General features: G+C 42.2%; 1 protein-coding gene across 8 annotated transcripts in view; it reads right to left on the minus strand.

Moving 5' to 3' along the window:
- Window positions 1–17,114, minus strand: part of dgkza (diacylglycerol kinase, zeta a) — a 77,792-nt gene that overhangs the window by 51,644 nt on the left and 9,034 nt on the right. For 4 of the 8 annotated variants that reach the window (XM_034124111.1, XM_034124112.1, XM_034124110.1 and 1 more), the window contains exons 1-2: window positions 10,325–10,424; window positions 1,290–2,368 (exon numbers count right to left, since the gene is read on the minus strand). The exons of 1 other annotated variant lie outside the window; for it this stretch is intronic. In XM_034124111.1, the coding sequence (XP_033980002.1) occupies window positions 1,290–2,185 (896 nt within the window). In that variant the 5' untranslated portion in view covers window positions 2,186–2,368; window positions 10,325–10,424. Of the gene's footprint in view, window positions 1–1,289; window positions 5,005–10,324; window positions 10,425–11,706; window positions 12,971–17,114 lie in introns of those variants that run through there. 3 more of the 8 variants (XM_034124116.1, XM_034124109.1, XM_034124114.1) reach the window with 2 other exon arrangements.

Below are 17,114 nucleotides of genomic sequence, written 5' to 3' on the forward strand. Positions count from 1 at the left end.
CTTAAACTGTGCATTTTAAAAAGCTTTTTAATACGACTCATTATATTATCACTTATGTCCTACCAACGAGCCAGATTTTTGATTTGTGATCGAACACCCTGGTGTTTCAACAACGCAGAGTTCGACAGCAGCCAGCAGAGAGCGCAGCGCTGAGGGACGGCCATGAGGTCATCAAGTTCTGAGATATCCGTCTCCTTAGAGCCTGATTCTAATAAGGAAGCTTTAAGGCTACATATCTGCCTCTTATCTTTTTGATTAATTTGGGTTTTAACTTGACATTTTTTGCGTAGTGACAAAACTAAATGGAGGGTCAGAGAGTCATAGTAATGTAGATTATGACCAGAGGCGCGGGAAGGTATTTTGAGTGGGGGTACTGAGGAGATGTCCGATGTGCCAATTCCACACAGGGGTGGGGTGGGCGGGGTGTGACGTTGACATACACCGAGCAAAACCACACACACACACAGTGCATAACAACGGACTCCAGTGCACGCTATTACGGGCACTATAGAGCACGCACACACACTATTAAGATGTAAAATATTATTTTACCAACAATGTGGAATTGACATTCATTGAAGTAGGCTATCAAGGCATTGCTAATTCCTGGCTACATATTACACAGATTCTGCGTAATAATGCCCTGCATCTTCTATTTCAATCTTTTTAGCAGATTTTGCGTTTTTAGTGAGAAAGAATTCCGAGATACGTTTTTGCGCCATTTCAGTTACTTGTCACTTGTGTTGTGCGTCACGTTAAAAGTAGCCGACTAAAAACTAACAAAACACTTTTTTTCCACACCTTTTTTATTTTTCTTCCCTGAAGCTAAATAATTTATTATCTAGTTTTAAATTATCATTTGAATAATAATATATAATATAAAATATATCTCAGGCACAATGAAATGAAATACAAATATTATATAAAAAAATAAAATGTGCAGGCAGAGGAGCTCTGCCTGCCTGCCGCTAGGGGGTGCTGCAGTGCCCTCAGCACCCCCCTTCCCGCGCCCCTGACTATCAGCAGATTTCAAAGACGTATGGTATGGGTATTCGTTTCAGATACTTTGGAGGCACAAATCCTCTGCAAGGGCTTAAGGTATGCACATTATACATGTTCTTTCTCTTTCTCTCACCACAAAAATGAGTGGTGAATTAGTTCTCATTGTAATATGATGGTCATCCTGTGATATACGAAAGTGTGAGCCAGCCAATACAAGGACTTCAAAAACTGTATGTATCTCCGAGGTAAAAAATGATATAGTGTGTGAGTGTGTGTGTGGTACATACGTCAGGAAGTTCTCCCATGTTTCCAGATAAGGGTCATAGTATATGGCTCCCTCGGGCCCCCCTAGTGGTGAAGAGGTGCTTTTCTGGAGAGTGGAGCCATAGCGGGCCCTGTTTATTGGAGCAGCACCCCCCTGACCCAGGCTGGGGCTGGTCGTGGAGGTCTGGATCTGTTTCATCTTCTCTGTCCACTGAACTTGACTTGACCCACGTCGATTATACCGTCCGTAAACCCCATAACCTGAGTCTGGAAGGGGGTGGGAGGAGTTTCGTCTCAGGCAGCGAGGGGGGCGGAGCAAGGGGTGGGGCTTAATGTTCTCCATAATGTCTGCCTGGGTTAAGTACCAATGTGTAGTCCTCAAGCTCATATCCCGTTCCTCACTCCCTTCCTCTCCATCAGACTCCGAACAGGAAGAGGTGTCCTCCTCTTCATCTTCCTTCACTTCTCTACCCATCTGGACTACACTTGCAAGTAACAAAGAGGATCCGAATAAATGAGATTCAATAGATTTGATTCTAGAAGGACGTCGATATCGCAGTGCCATCCCACGCTGAACGCCACCACGAGCATGGTGAGGTTTGTACTGAAACCCCCGCCTTCCTCTCGTGATGACTCCATCTGCTCTCTCAGTTCCTCTTCCAGATCCTTCCTCTGCTTCACTTGTTAAACCTACCTCTATGATGGAGTGGCGCCTCTGTCCAGTAGCCACCAATGAGCCCACACTGGGGCGCCGGCGCTGCTCAGCACAGACCGGAGGTAAGCCCACCGAGGAGCGTCTGGACTGAACCAACGCCGCAGAAGGCAGACCCGCACTAGAGCGCCTCCTGGCTTTGCTGGTCTGAAGAGCAGCGCCATGCTTCGGTTTCTTCTGACGGCCACGGAAGAAGAAATCCATCATGTCTGCAGATATGGATAGTGCTAAAAATGATATGTGGTATCTAAGAATCTATATGGTAAAGACATATCATCGCCTTTCCCCTTCCGTCTTCTGATGATGCTTTGAGATCCGTACAACAGAAGATGGTTTTCATGATAATTGATGATAGTCCAGATCTTTTGTTCAAATCCTCCTTTAGAAATGCTGAAGGGACAAACAGGCTTTTCTGTTTAAAAAATGTTCCTTAAATGGCATCGTCAATTGTTTCCATAATACAAATGATAAACTTTACTTAGATAGTCCTATAAAGAGTTGGATTATCTATAGAGGACATGTGACCATTCGTGAACATATCTACAAACACTTTGCACATTTTAGTCGAACCTGAACTACTCACACATCCTATGCTCAGTTATACAGCAGATGTTCAGTGAGTAGAACAAGTAGGTATGTACAACAATTGTCACAAATGATCATCTCTCATTTGTAGGACTGTCCAAATTAAGTGTTTTCCATTATAAAATATACATTTGCATGCTTTAACCATCCTGTTCAATGAGATCAATGAATTCCTGATGCAGTGCTGCTTCCTCAAAAGTCAGTTGGTGCCAAGATCCTAATATTTTGGTTTATCTGGTTCCTGTTTTCCTTTTGGTCATTGTTTTTACTTCCTGTCTTTGCGTGTTTTCAAAGAATTAAATCTTTATTCATTCAGAAAATGAATGTTAAGAAATAACAAGCGTTTGGAATTGACAATAACCTATTCATGTAATGTGAGCTCTCCTAGTTATTAACTTACAAAGAATGTTCACCAGGAGTGTAACTTTACCCTTCTTTATCTCATGCCTCAGGTGTTCAGGCTCATTTGCAAACACAGGGAGATCCTCTTGTTTCTCCTCGCTCTAAAACGTATATAACTAAAACTAGCAAGAATGTTGCTCAGACAGCAGCTTGTCCTGCTTTTCGTCTCCTGCACTTCTCACAAAACACACTCACACACACTCTGTGTTGTGTCATCAAAATCACTCTTCATGTCCGTGTGCCAATTGGCGCACTTTTCTCCATCCAAAACACAACATTCATTCATTCATTCTCTCACATGGGAAATACTTTTTAAATACTATTGTTTTGAAATAGAGGAATGGCAGACTTTGTGTTCGAAGCCTTCAATTTGGCCCAGGGGACACACTGCTAAAGCGTGGTCTGAGTGACAGTCCCCCAATGCATTCACCTGTAAACAGAGCTGCCCACTTGTGATCAGATTACATGGGAGCATAATAACACAGGGTCTGATCAGGGCAGGGCTCATTCAGAGTCACACTCTGATTCTCCTAGGCTTGATAGGATTTGTATTTATTATTTAAAAAGTCTGTCGCTCTGAGACCCGAGGTATTTGGTGGACCAAAACCTTTTTGAGTCTGAATATATCTGTTTTTGCTGTCAAAAGCAGAAGTGTGATATGAAGGTAAGTTGTCTGACGAAAACCATGACAACCAATCTGAACTGTGGCTCCACATAATCAAGCCACATAGAGCATGGGAATCTAAAATGACATGTCTGGAAAAGTAAATAAAGTAAATGTGTGTTGCGCCTTCAGTTGCCTGCTACACACTGCTTTAACTGACATGAAGGGTTTGCTAACCGAGAGAGAGACAGATATCATATCAGATGGTTGCACAACCAACCATCATCAGCAATGTTTTAGCACAATATCATGAGGACATGATAAGAAATGTCACTGTGCAAAATGGACACTTGGCCGATTTGTCTTGTTGAGTGACTACGGTACTGTGAACAGATCTACATCATTAGACTTTAAGACTTTCCATGACAACACAAAACCTAGGCATTAGAACCTCCATAAGGCCCCATTCATTGCATAAACATGGTGGAAATAAACTGTTAGTGTGTGTTTGCCCAGGATGACTGGCCCGTCAGACATGGGCAGTTTTGCATAAAAAAGTACTAATTTTGTAATCATTAACTTTTTCACTTTGTTGCTCCGTCTGGTTTCACCTCTCAGCAAGGGAACGAACCGTTGTTGTGTTTGCTGATGTTTACAGAATCCATTTTTTGAAAGCTATGACCTTTTTACGAAGGCAAAAAGAGCTTGGTGGTTAAAGAAGAGGAAAATGAACAGAAGATTTGTTCATTTTTTTAAGTTTTACAAATGATCATACAGGAAACATGAAGGGATGAGTCAGGGCCTCAGACCACAGCACCACCAACTGTCAGCACGCCAGATGAGCCTGTAGGTAAGAGAACCAGACAGGAAACATGGCATGTGATCAGTGTTGTCACCGACTCCCACAGAATAGAATATCATGTAACACAAGACATCAGATGTGCAGGATAAAAGAGTGAGCTGCTTAGATCTCTGCTCTGACAGGAAATCTGCACGCTTCACTTAATCCCCCCCTACCACTGACATTAAACAATCCCCGTCTCATAATGCCCCGTCACAAAGGTCAGGGGTCATCACAGTGGTGAATGGCTTTCATAAAGCTACACACGACAGCTATAGTTTGAGGTCATATGCAATTATTTTTCAAATAATTATTTATTACGCAGAGGATTTAAGGGTGGTCCACCTCTGGATTGTGGCACCACTACAATTTGTTTTCCTGTTCAACATACAAGCCACAAACACAGACATGGAGGGATCTAATCAAGCAAGTGTACCCCATGGAAAGGATAACATAAAAACACATAGCTGAAAATAGATGGAGAAAATTGATTGTTTTGTCCGACTTATGATGAAATATGAACTGTATGAGCCATTTAGTGCTGTGGATACAAGGTAGGGCTGCTCGATTATGGCAAAAATCATAATCTCGATTATTTTGGTCAATAATTGATATCACGATTATTAAAAACAATTATCCATTTACTTTGAAAACATCCATTTATTGAAAAACAAAATGTGAACAGTATGTTTTTAACAGTTGATTACCCTGAACTTTAAGTATAATTCAACTGAAAAACCAATTAAAAATGAAAATTAAAGAATAATCGTTTTATTTCGATTATGTTGTTTTCATAATCGTTGCAGGCATCGTAATTGCTATTAAAATACGATTAATTGAGCAGCCCTAATACAAGTACTAAAATTGGCACAAAATACTCGTTACTCTTTTGCAAAAGCACGTTAGCCTCTCAAAAATCCAAGATGGCGATCTAGTTTTCATAGAGATCAGAAATATATTTTTGTCTAAGATGATAATGTAATATAAAGCTAGCAGCATCACTTCCTATGGCAGCTGTTCTTTAAATGACTGGTGGCCAGTGTAAATACCTAAGAACAGGAGTAATGTGAATGTTGTGTGTACATGAGAACTCTAATTCTTGTTACTTTAAGGTTATTCAATGTTGCAGAAGTTCACATTTTTTAAACAACAAGATGTAGAACTTGGCCCAACGTCTTTCCCCAAAATCGACCTGAGCAATAACGTACCTTCTTTTCTTCTTGTTGCCCTAAATAATCATTTGCATTCCATCTTTATTAACTGAAGGACACTTATCCAGCTATTCACTTGCTCTTAGCATTGTCCGAGTGCTGTCTTTGTAGATGTAATAAACAATGTTGACGCCATGTATGATTTGACCTAAAGGGAGCATGTACAGAATAGTGGGCCAAGAATTGAGCCCTGGGGGACTCCACATGTCATAGCAGTTTTATGCTTAGATTGATGATCACCAATGGCAACAACATAACCTTGGCCTTTGCACTTTGCCAAATAACCCCAGCCACTTTTACAGCATGTATGATCCACAGAATCAAAGTAATGTTTTACCTGAATCAGTATTCATTCCAACATCATTTAACACTGAACACCATTATAGATACACTAGGACACTGAAATCTGTCCAAAAGAATATTAAAATGTACATTTAAAAAGTTGTTCTGTTCAATCAAAACATTTTAATTCATATTTTCCAACAAATGGAAGATTTGAGATGGGTCTGGGTTGTTTTTCTTTAGAAGGGGCAACAACTGCACCTTTCTGCAGAATGAATGTTCAGCGGAGACATATTAAACCTGCTTATCTCTGATCTTTTATATCCATTCCCTCTAAACTATATTGGGCCTAGTGTTTACCCCACTCTCTGTGTGTGTGTGTGTGTGTGTGTGTGTGTGTGTGTTGCTGTTATGTAACTGCTGCCTTCTTCAATGATAATCCCCTACCATATCGGGGCAAAGTGATAAAGGGATGAGACGAGGGTATTACCCAATAGTGTGTATTCTCATGTTAACACAGTGTGTATTCTCATGTTAACACAGCATAGCGCTCTATGTTTGGCTGAATAAATACATCAAACACAACTAAGATATTAATATCTGCATATGGAGGCAGTCTCTTGTTTCCAGACATATCAACTTCCACAGGAGGGAGCAGACTCCTTTCAAAAGGTCTTCTAAAAGCCTAACACTTCTCATCAGGAGTCATTAAACGTTTAACAATATTCCCACTCATTAACTATCATACATACATTCTTATTCACTGTAATTATCTGCTTTATTTACCAATCCCAAGACCTTACCTTAGCTTGGTTGGGATTTATGACCTTCATGGCCATCGTTACACAAATAAACACATGGTGAGGTCATGGAACAATCCAGGTAATGCTATTGACCTTTCCTCTACTTCCAGAACCACCCCAACAAATATGAAGAACCATCTGTTATGCCCAACTCATATAAAGCTATCCTGAAGGTGCCATTACTCCAAATGGACCAAACGTGTCAGACCCATCAGTCAATTGACCAACCAACATCACACAGATGATGAATCACTTCTTCAACACACACACAGACACACTGTTAAAGATCAGGCCATTCTCTTGTCTGCAACTCTACATCCTCTGTGATGCTATCTGACCGCTTGTATGCTAACGGTAACATCACACCACACAGAAGTTGGAATACTGGTTCTTAGGAAGAATGCTGAATGAGCAACTGGGGGGGGGAGGTTGTATGTGTGTGTGTTCGGGGGGGAGAGACTACCCAGAGCTACGTGCTGCTGGGTTAAATATTTACATGAAAAATAGTGAAGTGCTAGAGACACACGGAGCAATGTGGTTTTCCTCAACTGTGAGAGAGCTCACCGTAGCAATGCAGTGAGAGCTAGCTCTTCTCTCTGAGCAGAAGGATCCATAGGGTGAGCTTTGTCTCGGGGGGGGGATTCCCTTGATTACGAGTGGAGGAACCTGCCGTTAGACCCCCCATCCCGATTTCTGCCATGTTCTCACGTAAACAAAACATACAGAGAGAACACGGTCAGCAGCCAAGCCTCGCGCCCCCCCCAGCTTGGGTGTCATGTTACGGATGAATAGAACCTGGGTAGATGAATAGAAATCGTGGGAGCAGTTCTGTGAGTCATCAGCCTAACTGCCAATTCAGTACAGCAATAAAAAAGACCTCCGAGACGCCTGTAACACTGTGGACCTCGAACGCCACACCAAGTCAACGCTCATGAGGAAACCATGAAGGGTTTATTCCTATGTGTGTGGCTGAGTGAGCTGCATGCATAGAAACTGCTATCCGTAAGAAAACATCATTTAATGGAAATGTGAAAAGAGATGTTGTTTCTTCACTAGCTACATGTACAGCTGACATGCAGAAACAAAAACAAGTCACTGGAACAAGCTGTTGTTACTATAAAAGGATTGGTATAAAGGGGGGGTGATCTCTCATAAATATATGAGATATTACTGATGGTCTGAAGTTTGTTTATATCTCAATTAAATGAAAACTCAATGACAAACGTTTCTTTTATCTGATGATAAAAAGCGTTCCGTCATGTCTTTTGTTAAATCATGTATGGCTATTAAAGCATAATTCATATATCTATACTTCCATCATGTCTGTACAGGAAACATGGTGGTCTTGTTAAATACTGCAGATGTCTACAGTGGAGTGAAGCTCATGACAGGACACGTCAGACGTACAACTCTCACCAACACTGTGAGGCTCTCCTGCAGCAGTCTGATGCTCTGTGTTCACCATCCCAGCCACAGCAAGGAACTAAACACTTCCGGGAATATAAAAGCCATCCAGCTGTTCTGTTTCCTCTATAACATATGTGGCACAGTGTGCAGTCTGTCAACAGTGTGACCACTAAATGTAAGTGTGGATCGAAGAAAAAAGAGAATAATAATAATCAAAAACAAAGAAATCTCCTGGACGCTTCCACAGTGAATTATAATTGAAATCACCAATACTGGGTATTATTGCACGCAGAGAAAGAAGAAATATCCAATTACATTTCCGTCACTCTTAACACCTATGCTTATAACCAATTGCTTTAATATGTAATTGGACTATAATTGTAATCACTATAATTTAAAAATATGCTTATTGGATTCCTAGAGTACAAAAAGATGGAGTTTGCATGACTGGGATGAATAATGACCTTTCCAGAAGTCAGGTTTTGATGTTATTAAATACACCTGATACTACAATAAACCATTGAGATACCTATTGTTGCAATTTTGTGGAGCTGGCTATACTTTCTTCCATTGGAGGAGGTACGGTGCAGTGTGCAGTGTATGAATGTAGCTCAGAAGACGGACAGCAGGCTGCGGTCCACTCCACTCCCTCCTGTTGTCTGCCGTGAGGAACCTGTTGGGATCTGCCTCCTCTTACATTGTTCTAAAGAAGGAACCAAGTGACAACATCATCTGCAAACACAATCCCTTGCTCAGCACCTTACATGACATGTGTGCAGTGTAAACAGCAGCCTCTGATCACCATCCTCTCTCCTTCAGTCTACACGCTGACATGTGTAAGGTCTAAACAGCAGCCCTCATGTCAGCATAATAACCGGAATGATTCAAACACGCATCTCTACAAACACACACGCACGTAGGTCATCTTAATCATAAGCCATGCACCTCTGTTTATATCAATAACACAGCCAGTAAGATGATGTGTAAGCAACACTTACAAAACACAAAGTAGGTGTAACATGACAAAATTCTATATATTTAAGCGCCTCATTCACTCAATGTTTAACTTGCTATTCAGCTTCCGGCTCTGATATAAATCATTCATTGACTTAGTGGTTCCACTCTTACTGACCACAATCCAGAAATAAAACTGCTTCTTTTATAAACCTGTCTAAGGCTCAAACAAACAAGACTATAAGAAATCCATTACTCCATTATCCAATACAACTATTATTAATTTCATCTTAATGCATCCAGTACATAGACAGGGACAGGATGTGTGTGGATGTACACACAGTGTGTATGGTGTGTGAGAATACACAGTTGAACCTTCGTAGGAGATAATTGGAGTGGGAATTAAAGATAAGAGATTATATAAAGGTCTAAAATGATGGATGAACAAGAAGGGATTTCTTTGCCTCTTGGGGGGGCATGAAAATCATCTAAAAACAGAACACTATCGGAATGACTCTACAGAGTCAGCTGTACAGTGGTCCGGCAGTGACACTTTTGTTTCTTACATACAGTTTCCTGCTTACACGTCCTGCGAAGTAACATTGGTTAGCTTTGCAAAGGTTGGCTCTGTTTTCCCTCAGCTGACAGAACTCTGGCTGATAACTGCTCCAACACATTGGGAACAACTACAAGAATGATAAGAGGGAACCAGAACAGAACAGTAAGAACGCAGAGAACCCAAACAGGACATCACACCATAGTTAACGCAATGTTTTATCAAAGTATTCATTAACGCCTTCATCCTATGCAAGGCTATCACACCACTGATCTCCCAGTGTGTCAGATGCACATGGATGTATTGTGTGTTTCAGTGTTCTTTGATAAGCTTACATGATGTTACTCTAGCTGATAGTTGCTCTATATTATGATTACACTGAAAAAAACACTAACCACTATTCTACCAAACCTGAAGTTGTGGGAAACACTGAGGTGGCACGACCTTGTCTTTGATTCGTATTTGAACCCCCCCCCCCCCCTTTTGTCTAACTGAAAACTAAGAAGAGCACAGCACTGCACCAGCCGCTCACTATCACTGAGCATTACTCAGGTCACTTTCACAGAGTTCAAACTGTTGAATCTAGATGGTATACACACAAACACAAAAGTTCTTCCAGCCTTGCTAGATGCAATATTTCAGGAATTTCATCTTATGCAATATTGTTTATCCTAATGAATATTTGAAATGAGAAAGCAGACCTGATGAAGGCGGAGAAACGTATCCATCCGAGCTCTCATGTATCTATGTGGCGCGCTCACACTGCACTGAGCTGAGCTCTGACAGCAGATGTGGAGCAGAGAGGGGGAGAGGGCGAGAGACACAGCAGGAGCGTGGGAGGGAGAGAGAGAGGGAGTGGGTGTGGCCCAGAGAGAAAGAGAGGACTAAAATAACTTTGTGTACTTCCTGAACGAGTCGGTAAAAAGTTGTCTAACAAATGTTCACACACACACACACTGAGGGGAAGAGGAAGCAGCTTGGAGACTGTGAGGTACATTCTCTCTCTGCACAGTGTTAAGTGAACACACACACCCTGCAGGTGTGAGGAGAGGACACACTGACAGGATCACACACACTGAGGGGAAGAGGAAGCAGCTCAGAGACTGTGAGGTACATTCTCTCTCTGCACAGTGTGAACACACACTCTGCAGGTGTGAGGACACACACACACACACACACACACACACACACACACACACACACACACACACACACACACACACACACACACACACACACACACACACACACACACACACACACACACACACACACACACACACACACACACACACACACACACACACACACACACACACACACACACACACACACACACACACACACACACACACACACACACACACACACACACACGGAAAAAATCGACATAAACCTGTGCCAAGTACATTCCTGAGAGCACACGCACCAATGCTTTTTTTAAGAAACGAGTGACATTTGTGTTACAAACATGACATGTGAACTAGTTTAAAGCCACATGGCTAAAGTGAGTCAGAGGACTTGCAGTTGGATATTTTACTCAAATGAGTCCTATGATAAAAATGTATCAGGATAAATACATTAAAAAATAAACATGAGCCTCCTCTGATGCACACACACAGTGTAAGCAACCTCCACACACTCCGGCACACACCCTTTACAACTGGACCCGATAAACCGCAGTGTTTATAGGCTGCCAAGCTCAGGACACGACTGTCATCTTTGTTACTGTTGGCATGACAACTGCGGCCCCTGTTGCCGTGGGAATCATGTCCCCCTCTCCACATGATGACTAGTGACCCACTGGCAAAGGTTATATACACACTCACTCCGTATCACCCAATATCACACATTAGAGTCCTGCCCTGACTGACACTGTGGAAACAATCGTGTCTTTATAAATAAAGTTGAATGAAACAATGCACAGGCTGTTGATGCTGGGTGTCATGGTGCACTGTGGGTCTAGGTGTGTGTCTGTGTGTGTGTGTGTGATCAGGTCAGGGCAGAGGCAGAGTCCAGGTCAATGGCTCCATCTGCTGGTCAGTAGCAGCTGTTACACCCACATTCTCTCTTACAGTCTTACCTCCTGGTGAAGATCTTGAGTCCAGTGAAGGACTTGGAGCAGCCTGTCAGCATCTCCTGCTCTTCCTCCACACAGATCGGGGGGGGCGAGGTGAAGAAGGGGGGCAGGGTCGAGGAGGAGGAGGGCAGAGAGGAATTAGAGGAAGATGATGCAGAGCTGAATTCTCCATCGCCTCCTTTCAAGTTTATTGAGCCTTCTCCTTCTGCGTCTTCACTTTTAGGATCAGGGGCTCCACAGGCCTCAGGTCCTGGTCCCAGGTCAGCCCCCAGGTCAGACTCCATGACAGACATGTTCACTTCCTGTGGTCACTTGTCATTTCAACAGAACAAGCTCCTGTTTCTGGGTAGGTCTTGCAAAATGTCAAGTTGTATTTCTGAATATCCCCTGTGTATTCCAAGCAATCCCAAAGCACTGTTTCTTCAAGTGTTCCAAATATTCCCAAAGGAATTCTTGGAGTTCAATGGAAAGCCATGTATAGGAGCAAACAAATCCTCTGAGCTGCAAATGGAACCTTCCCGTCATGAAGTGGTCATAGTAGGAACTATTCCTTACAATCACCAGACAAAGAGGACATTTAAAGAAGTCCTCTGAAGCTGGGATGTTTCCAGAGCCAAGGGACTACACACACTGTTACTATGTGTTCTTCTCTGATCAAAGCATAACGGTCTAAACGTTTGAAAAATACTGTACATGAAGAATTACTTCTAAAACAATTAGTATTATTAAGGTTTTAACTCAAACTACCATTCAGAAATGTATTATGAAAAACACCTTAACTGCTCCAAGACTTCAAAAATGGCCACCCTGCAGAGGCTACAAAGTCAATAATCCACATGCCAAAGGTCTTTGCACAAGACACACAAGGTGCGTGTGTGCATGTGTGTGTGTGTGTGTGTGTAGAGATTAGTGCTGAGTCCTGAGGGAGAGATAATCCACAGCATTCCACTCCATGTCTCCTCTGTCAGCAGCAGTAGTCAGCAGTGTAGTCCAGTGTTGTGTCACTCTTCTTTGTTTCTTCTTCAGCTTCTCACTCCTCTGCCTCCTCCACCCTCTCTTCTTCTTGTCTTCTTTTAACTAACTTAACACTGTTTCATTTCCTCCTCCTCCCCCTCCTCCTCCTTCTCTTCTTCTTTGGTTTCTCGCTGAGTTTAATTACACTCCATGTGAGGCGCACACTGACACGCACACACACAGTTGAGCTGCACGCTGCAACACACACACACTTTCATAAACACAAGCTGATCCTCTACTACCCGTCCGGCTAAAACCAGGAAGTGGATAATGACTGAAATCAGGTCCTGCCTGTTAGCTGCCCTGTCACATGCCTGACTGAAAGTCTCTCTCTCTGACTGCTGCCAGGTTCCCTGCTCTGACACGTTATGCTCTGAATGTGGAAAGGACCTTGTATGAATGCTAGGTTATAGATTTATACATTAAATAGATACAATTACAAGAAACCAAATGATAAAAAGTTCACCAAATGTAAAAAAACAGTGCTCTATTTTATCCCCCTGGAGGACTTCCTGTGCTCTGTTTCTACAGTTCTTCTACATGTGGTACAGGAAAGCCACAAGGCGTCATATTGAGACGGTGAATCGACAATGACTGAATGCACAATATGTGAGAAGTTGGAAAAAAAGAACCCTTTCTTTTCATTCTAATCACACATGGTGTTATCGAGCATTTTGATCAAAGCACACCACATGCCAACATTCACCCACTCACACACATTCATGCACTGAAGTCAGGCCGCAATTCAAGGCTAATCTGATGCTCATTCACACACACTCACACAACTTCGCTCCACCTCCTGAGGCACACACTATGGCCCAATTCCAAACCACTTCCCCTCCACACTCGTTGGTTTGGAACAGCACTTAATGTGCCGGACCCTCCGCGCGAACGCGCAAACGGAGGGGTAGTGTGTAGGGGTAGGGTGTAGGGGGTGGATTGGAATTGGGCCTAAGTTCCAGCTACAGGAACACACACCTCCACCTGGACAGGAGGCTGGAGCCAAAGAGGCGTACAGTTAGCGCAGAACAGAATAATGTCATTTAGAAGTGTGCGTAGGTAGAGGGAGAGTGAAGTACAGTGTTTCTGTGTGTGTGATTAATAAAGGAACATCTCACCCAGTGGAAAACTCTGACTCATTTGTGATTTTACAACAATGAAGATGTAAGGAACAGAGGTGGAAGATATCAGGCTTTGATACACACATAGATTTTCACCCACATAGTATTAAAGTAATGATGGCGTGATTCAATGTGAGCCGAATAACAACGTTTAATTCATATTTGATCAAATTACATTTTGGCAAAAGCATCACCAAGCTGCTCACTGACTGTTTAACACACTCAAACAAACACGCTGTCACTAACACACACTTCATATTTCTCCACATGAGGGTGCTGACCATAGACTGTATATATAAAGGTGCTGACGTCCACACAATGAGCATTCAGTTCCTCGGAGTCCACTGACAGGGTTTCCTTTGTATTTATCTGGAGAGGTTTATTTATAGTCATGTGTTTCATTCTCTCATTAGGTGATTTCAAGCAAAGCTTCACTATGTTGAAACGAATAAAGAAAAACACTGTTAAGCCTTACATTCTGAGTTCACTTTGCAAAGCTGGACCACTGAGACTTTATATAAAGTATATGACTGTTTTGTTCAATTGCTTACACACATTTTTTAAAACATGGCTCAAACACAGTTCACACAACCCAAAGTGTAAACCACCTCACATACCCTGCTAAATGAAGCACTACACTCAACACTTTTGCACCAAATGGCACAAACTTCAATCCTAATACAAGACACTTTAACAAACCATCACACTTGTTTCTGCTTTACTACCGACACACAGCATCCTATAACCTCTAGAGGGCGCTGTCACATCAATATAAACAGATAATGTCAATTGTCTAGGGAGCAGAGTCTCTGGTTGCTTCCAAACGTCAATCTTTCTTAGGTTCCTAACGGAGTGAAATGACCCAGAATGAGTGAGTTTCAGCCATGATAAGAGCTGTTTGATTCTCTACAGAAAGGAGCTTCAATACCTTCTTTATAAACTCCATCTGGACCGTCCTTTAGGGAAGGAAAGGAGAAAATGCCGTCCCACAATACTTTGCGGTGTTACCGTAACACAACATCACAGAAACATCCGATCGTGGCCTACAAACTCAGATATTACCGGTGCCTCTCCATCAAGTGTCAACATTTCATAGTGTTTCCTGGGTTGTGTGGGGTTTCTGAAAATGACCAAAGCTGCAGTGGCTTTTAATACATGTATTTAAATTAGTAACTAGCTTTAAATGTAACTGTGTCTCAGAAATCTGGTTTGGCAGCCTGCAGCAGTCTGATCTGAACATTGGCTAATTTGACTACTTATCCAACACCTCGCTCTCCCTTATCACCCTGGTTATGGTGTCAGCATTACCTAACTCTCCTGGTGTATATATATAGATAGTGTTTTTACATAACAATACAATATCTATATACTTTGTGTAGGAGAGGGGATAAAAGCATGTCCCTGACACACACACACACACCTCCCCTCTCCTTGCTCTCATCAGTCACCCACTCAGTATTTCCATGACAAATGAAACGCCACTCAACAGCCAGTATTCAGAAAGAATCCTTTTAGCTTCCGAACACCCACTGCTGACCTCCTTCCTGTTTGTCTCTAATAAAGCAGTCTGATTATAAATGCAAACATTAATCCTTAACCTGACCCCGAAGCAATTTTCCTGATGAGAAGCAGCCCCTTCTCTTCTGTAGGGACATTTACATGTGAAAACACATCAAACTGCTGTGAGAAGAACTGCAGGTAAATCAGGGATCAAATCATACTTGATAGCTAAGACAGGAAGTGAACACTAACAGGAACACTGTATGGGCTCTGCAGTGTTGTACGACTAGTTAGTGGAACAGAAACTGTGAACAGACTTGAACAGAAAACCTCAATCCTTGTACAATAGCCCTTACATACAGTATATATGTATCATATGGTGTATTAAGTGTTGTCTTTTCCTGGTTTTAAAAGCTGCATAACAGGTGTTTGGTATTCTCTTACAAATATAAGTTATATTATTTGGCTTTACCCACTTCTTATATCCATATTAGTGATGATTATTGGTCAAAAACAAATGTATAAATCCATTGTTAAAGCACCAAGTGTCAACAATATCGTTGCAATATTGATATTGAGGTATTTGATGAAAACCTGGTGATATTTGATATTCTCCATGTGGATGAATCAGATCTGCACCATCTGTCTGCTGACTGCTGCTCCATCTGTGGAGGCCTCATGGACCATTGTTAGCGCCAACTACACCCGTGAGTCAGGTGAACTCCGACAGCGTGGTCCCACAGCAGACGTAAGTCCTGATTAAATGGTGAACAGATATAACAGAATGCTGCAGAGAATGGATCCTGTCATGCATCGAGCCTCGTCCAATAAGCATACCACAAATAGGTGAGATAAAGCCGTAAATAAAATGGTTGTAAATGACCACTATTCCTCTCCACTGTGGGGGTGGGGGCAGTGATCGGTGACATTGATTAACCTACATCCTGTCTGTGACCCTACACACGGTCAGTACTAGTTCAGTTATATGAACATTTGCTCATATAACTGATCTGGTTTCAGCTGAATACGGACCATATTTTCCGAGGCTTTCATGTCCACGACAACAATACCAATATCACTTATGTAATCACTGCAAACCATTATCCAAGTCCTACCATAGTGCTGTAGGTTCATGAAATTGTATAGCTTACAGGCAGCTGTTAGTTATAATTCAAGGCAACATGTTAGGCTGCCTGTTAAAAATATTTGAGTGACAGGCCGTTAAGTTTGAACTCTTGTTTGTTGGGATAAAGGACAGTGACATTGGATGGGGTCACATATCTCTCTCTGCATCCCTTAATACTATCAAACAGAGTGTTGAAAGACCACAAGAGAAGGAAGCTGCTTCGCTCTGTTAGCTGTACACTTCCACCCTTCCCCCGGAATGGTCGACCTAAACATTTGTGCAAGATCAAAATGGTGATGACCGTGCTCCTAGACTATTCAGTCCTTTAGACACTGCTTAACTTGTGTCCGGCCCACCCTAATACAGTGCTCAATATCATCGCCTACTTAGACGCTCAAAATGAGCAACACTCATTCATCACCACACCCAACTAGGAGAAAAGAAGACTGCTGCTCTCACTCGGAGAGAGTTCAGTATCCAACAGAACGTTAGATATCCGTCATGACTTCACCTTTAGAGCAGGAGTGTCCAACCTTTTTTCGCTGAGTGCATACAGAAACGTTTTAGGTGAAATAGGAAGGGTGTATTTCAAGCCTACTATGCAAATAAGTGATTGGGCTCTTTTTATCAAATAAGATTAGTTAGAAAAT

The sequence above is a fragment of the Trematomus bernacchii genome, unplaced genomic scaffold, assembly GCF_902827165.1.
Source record: "Trematomus bernacchii unplaced genomic scaffold, fTreBer1.1, whole genome shotgun sequence".
NCBI lineage: Eukaryota > Metazoa > Chordata > Actinopteri > Perciformes > Nototheniidae > Trematomus > Trematomus bernacchii.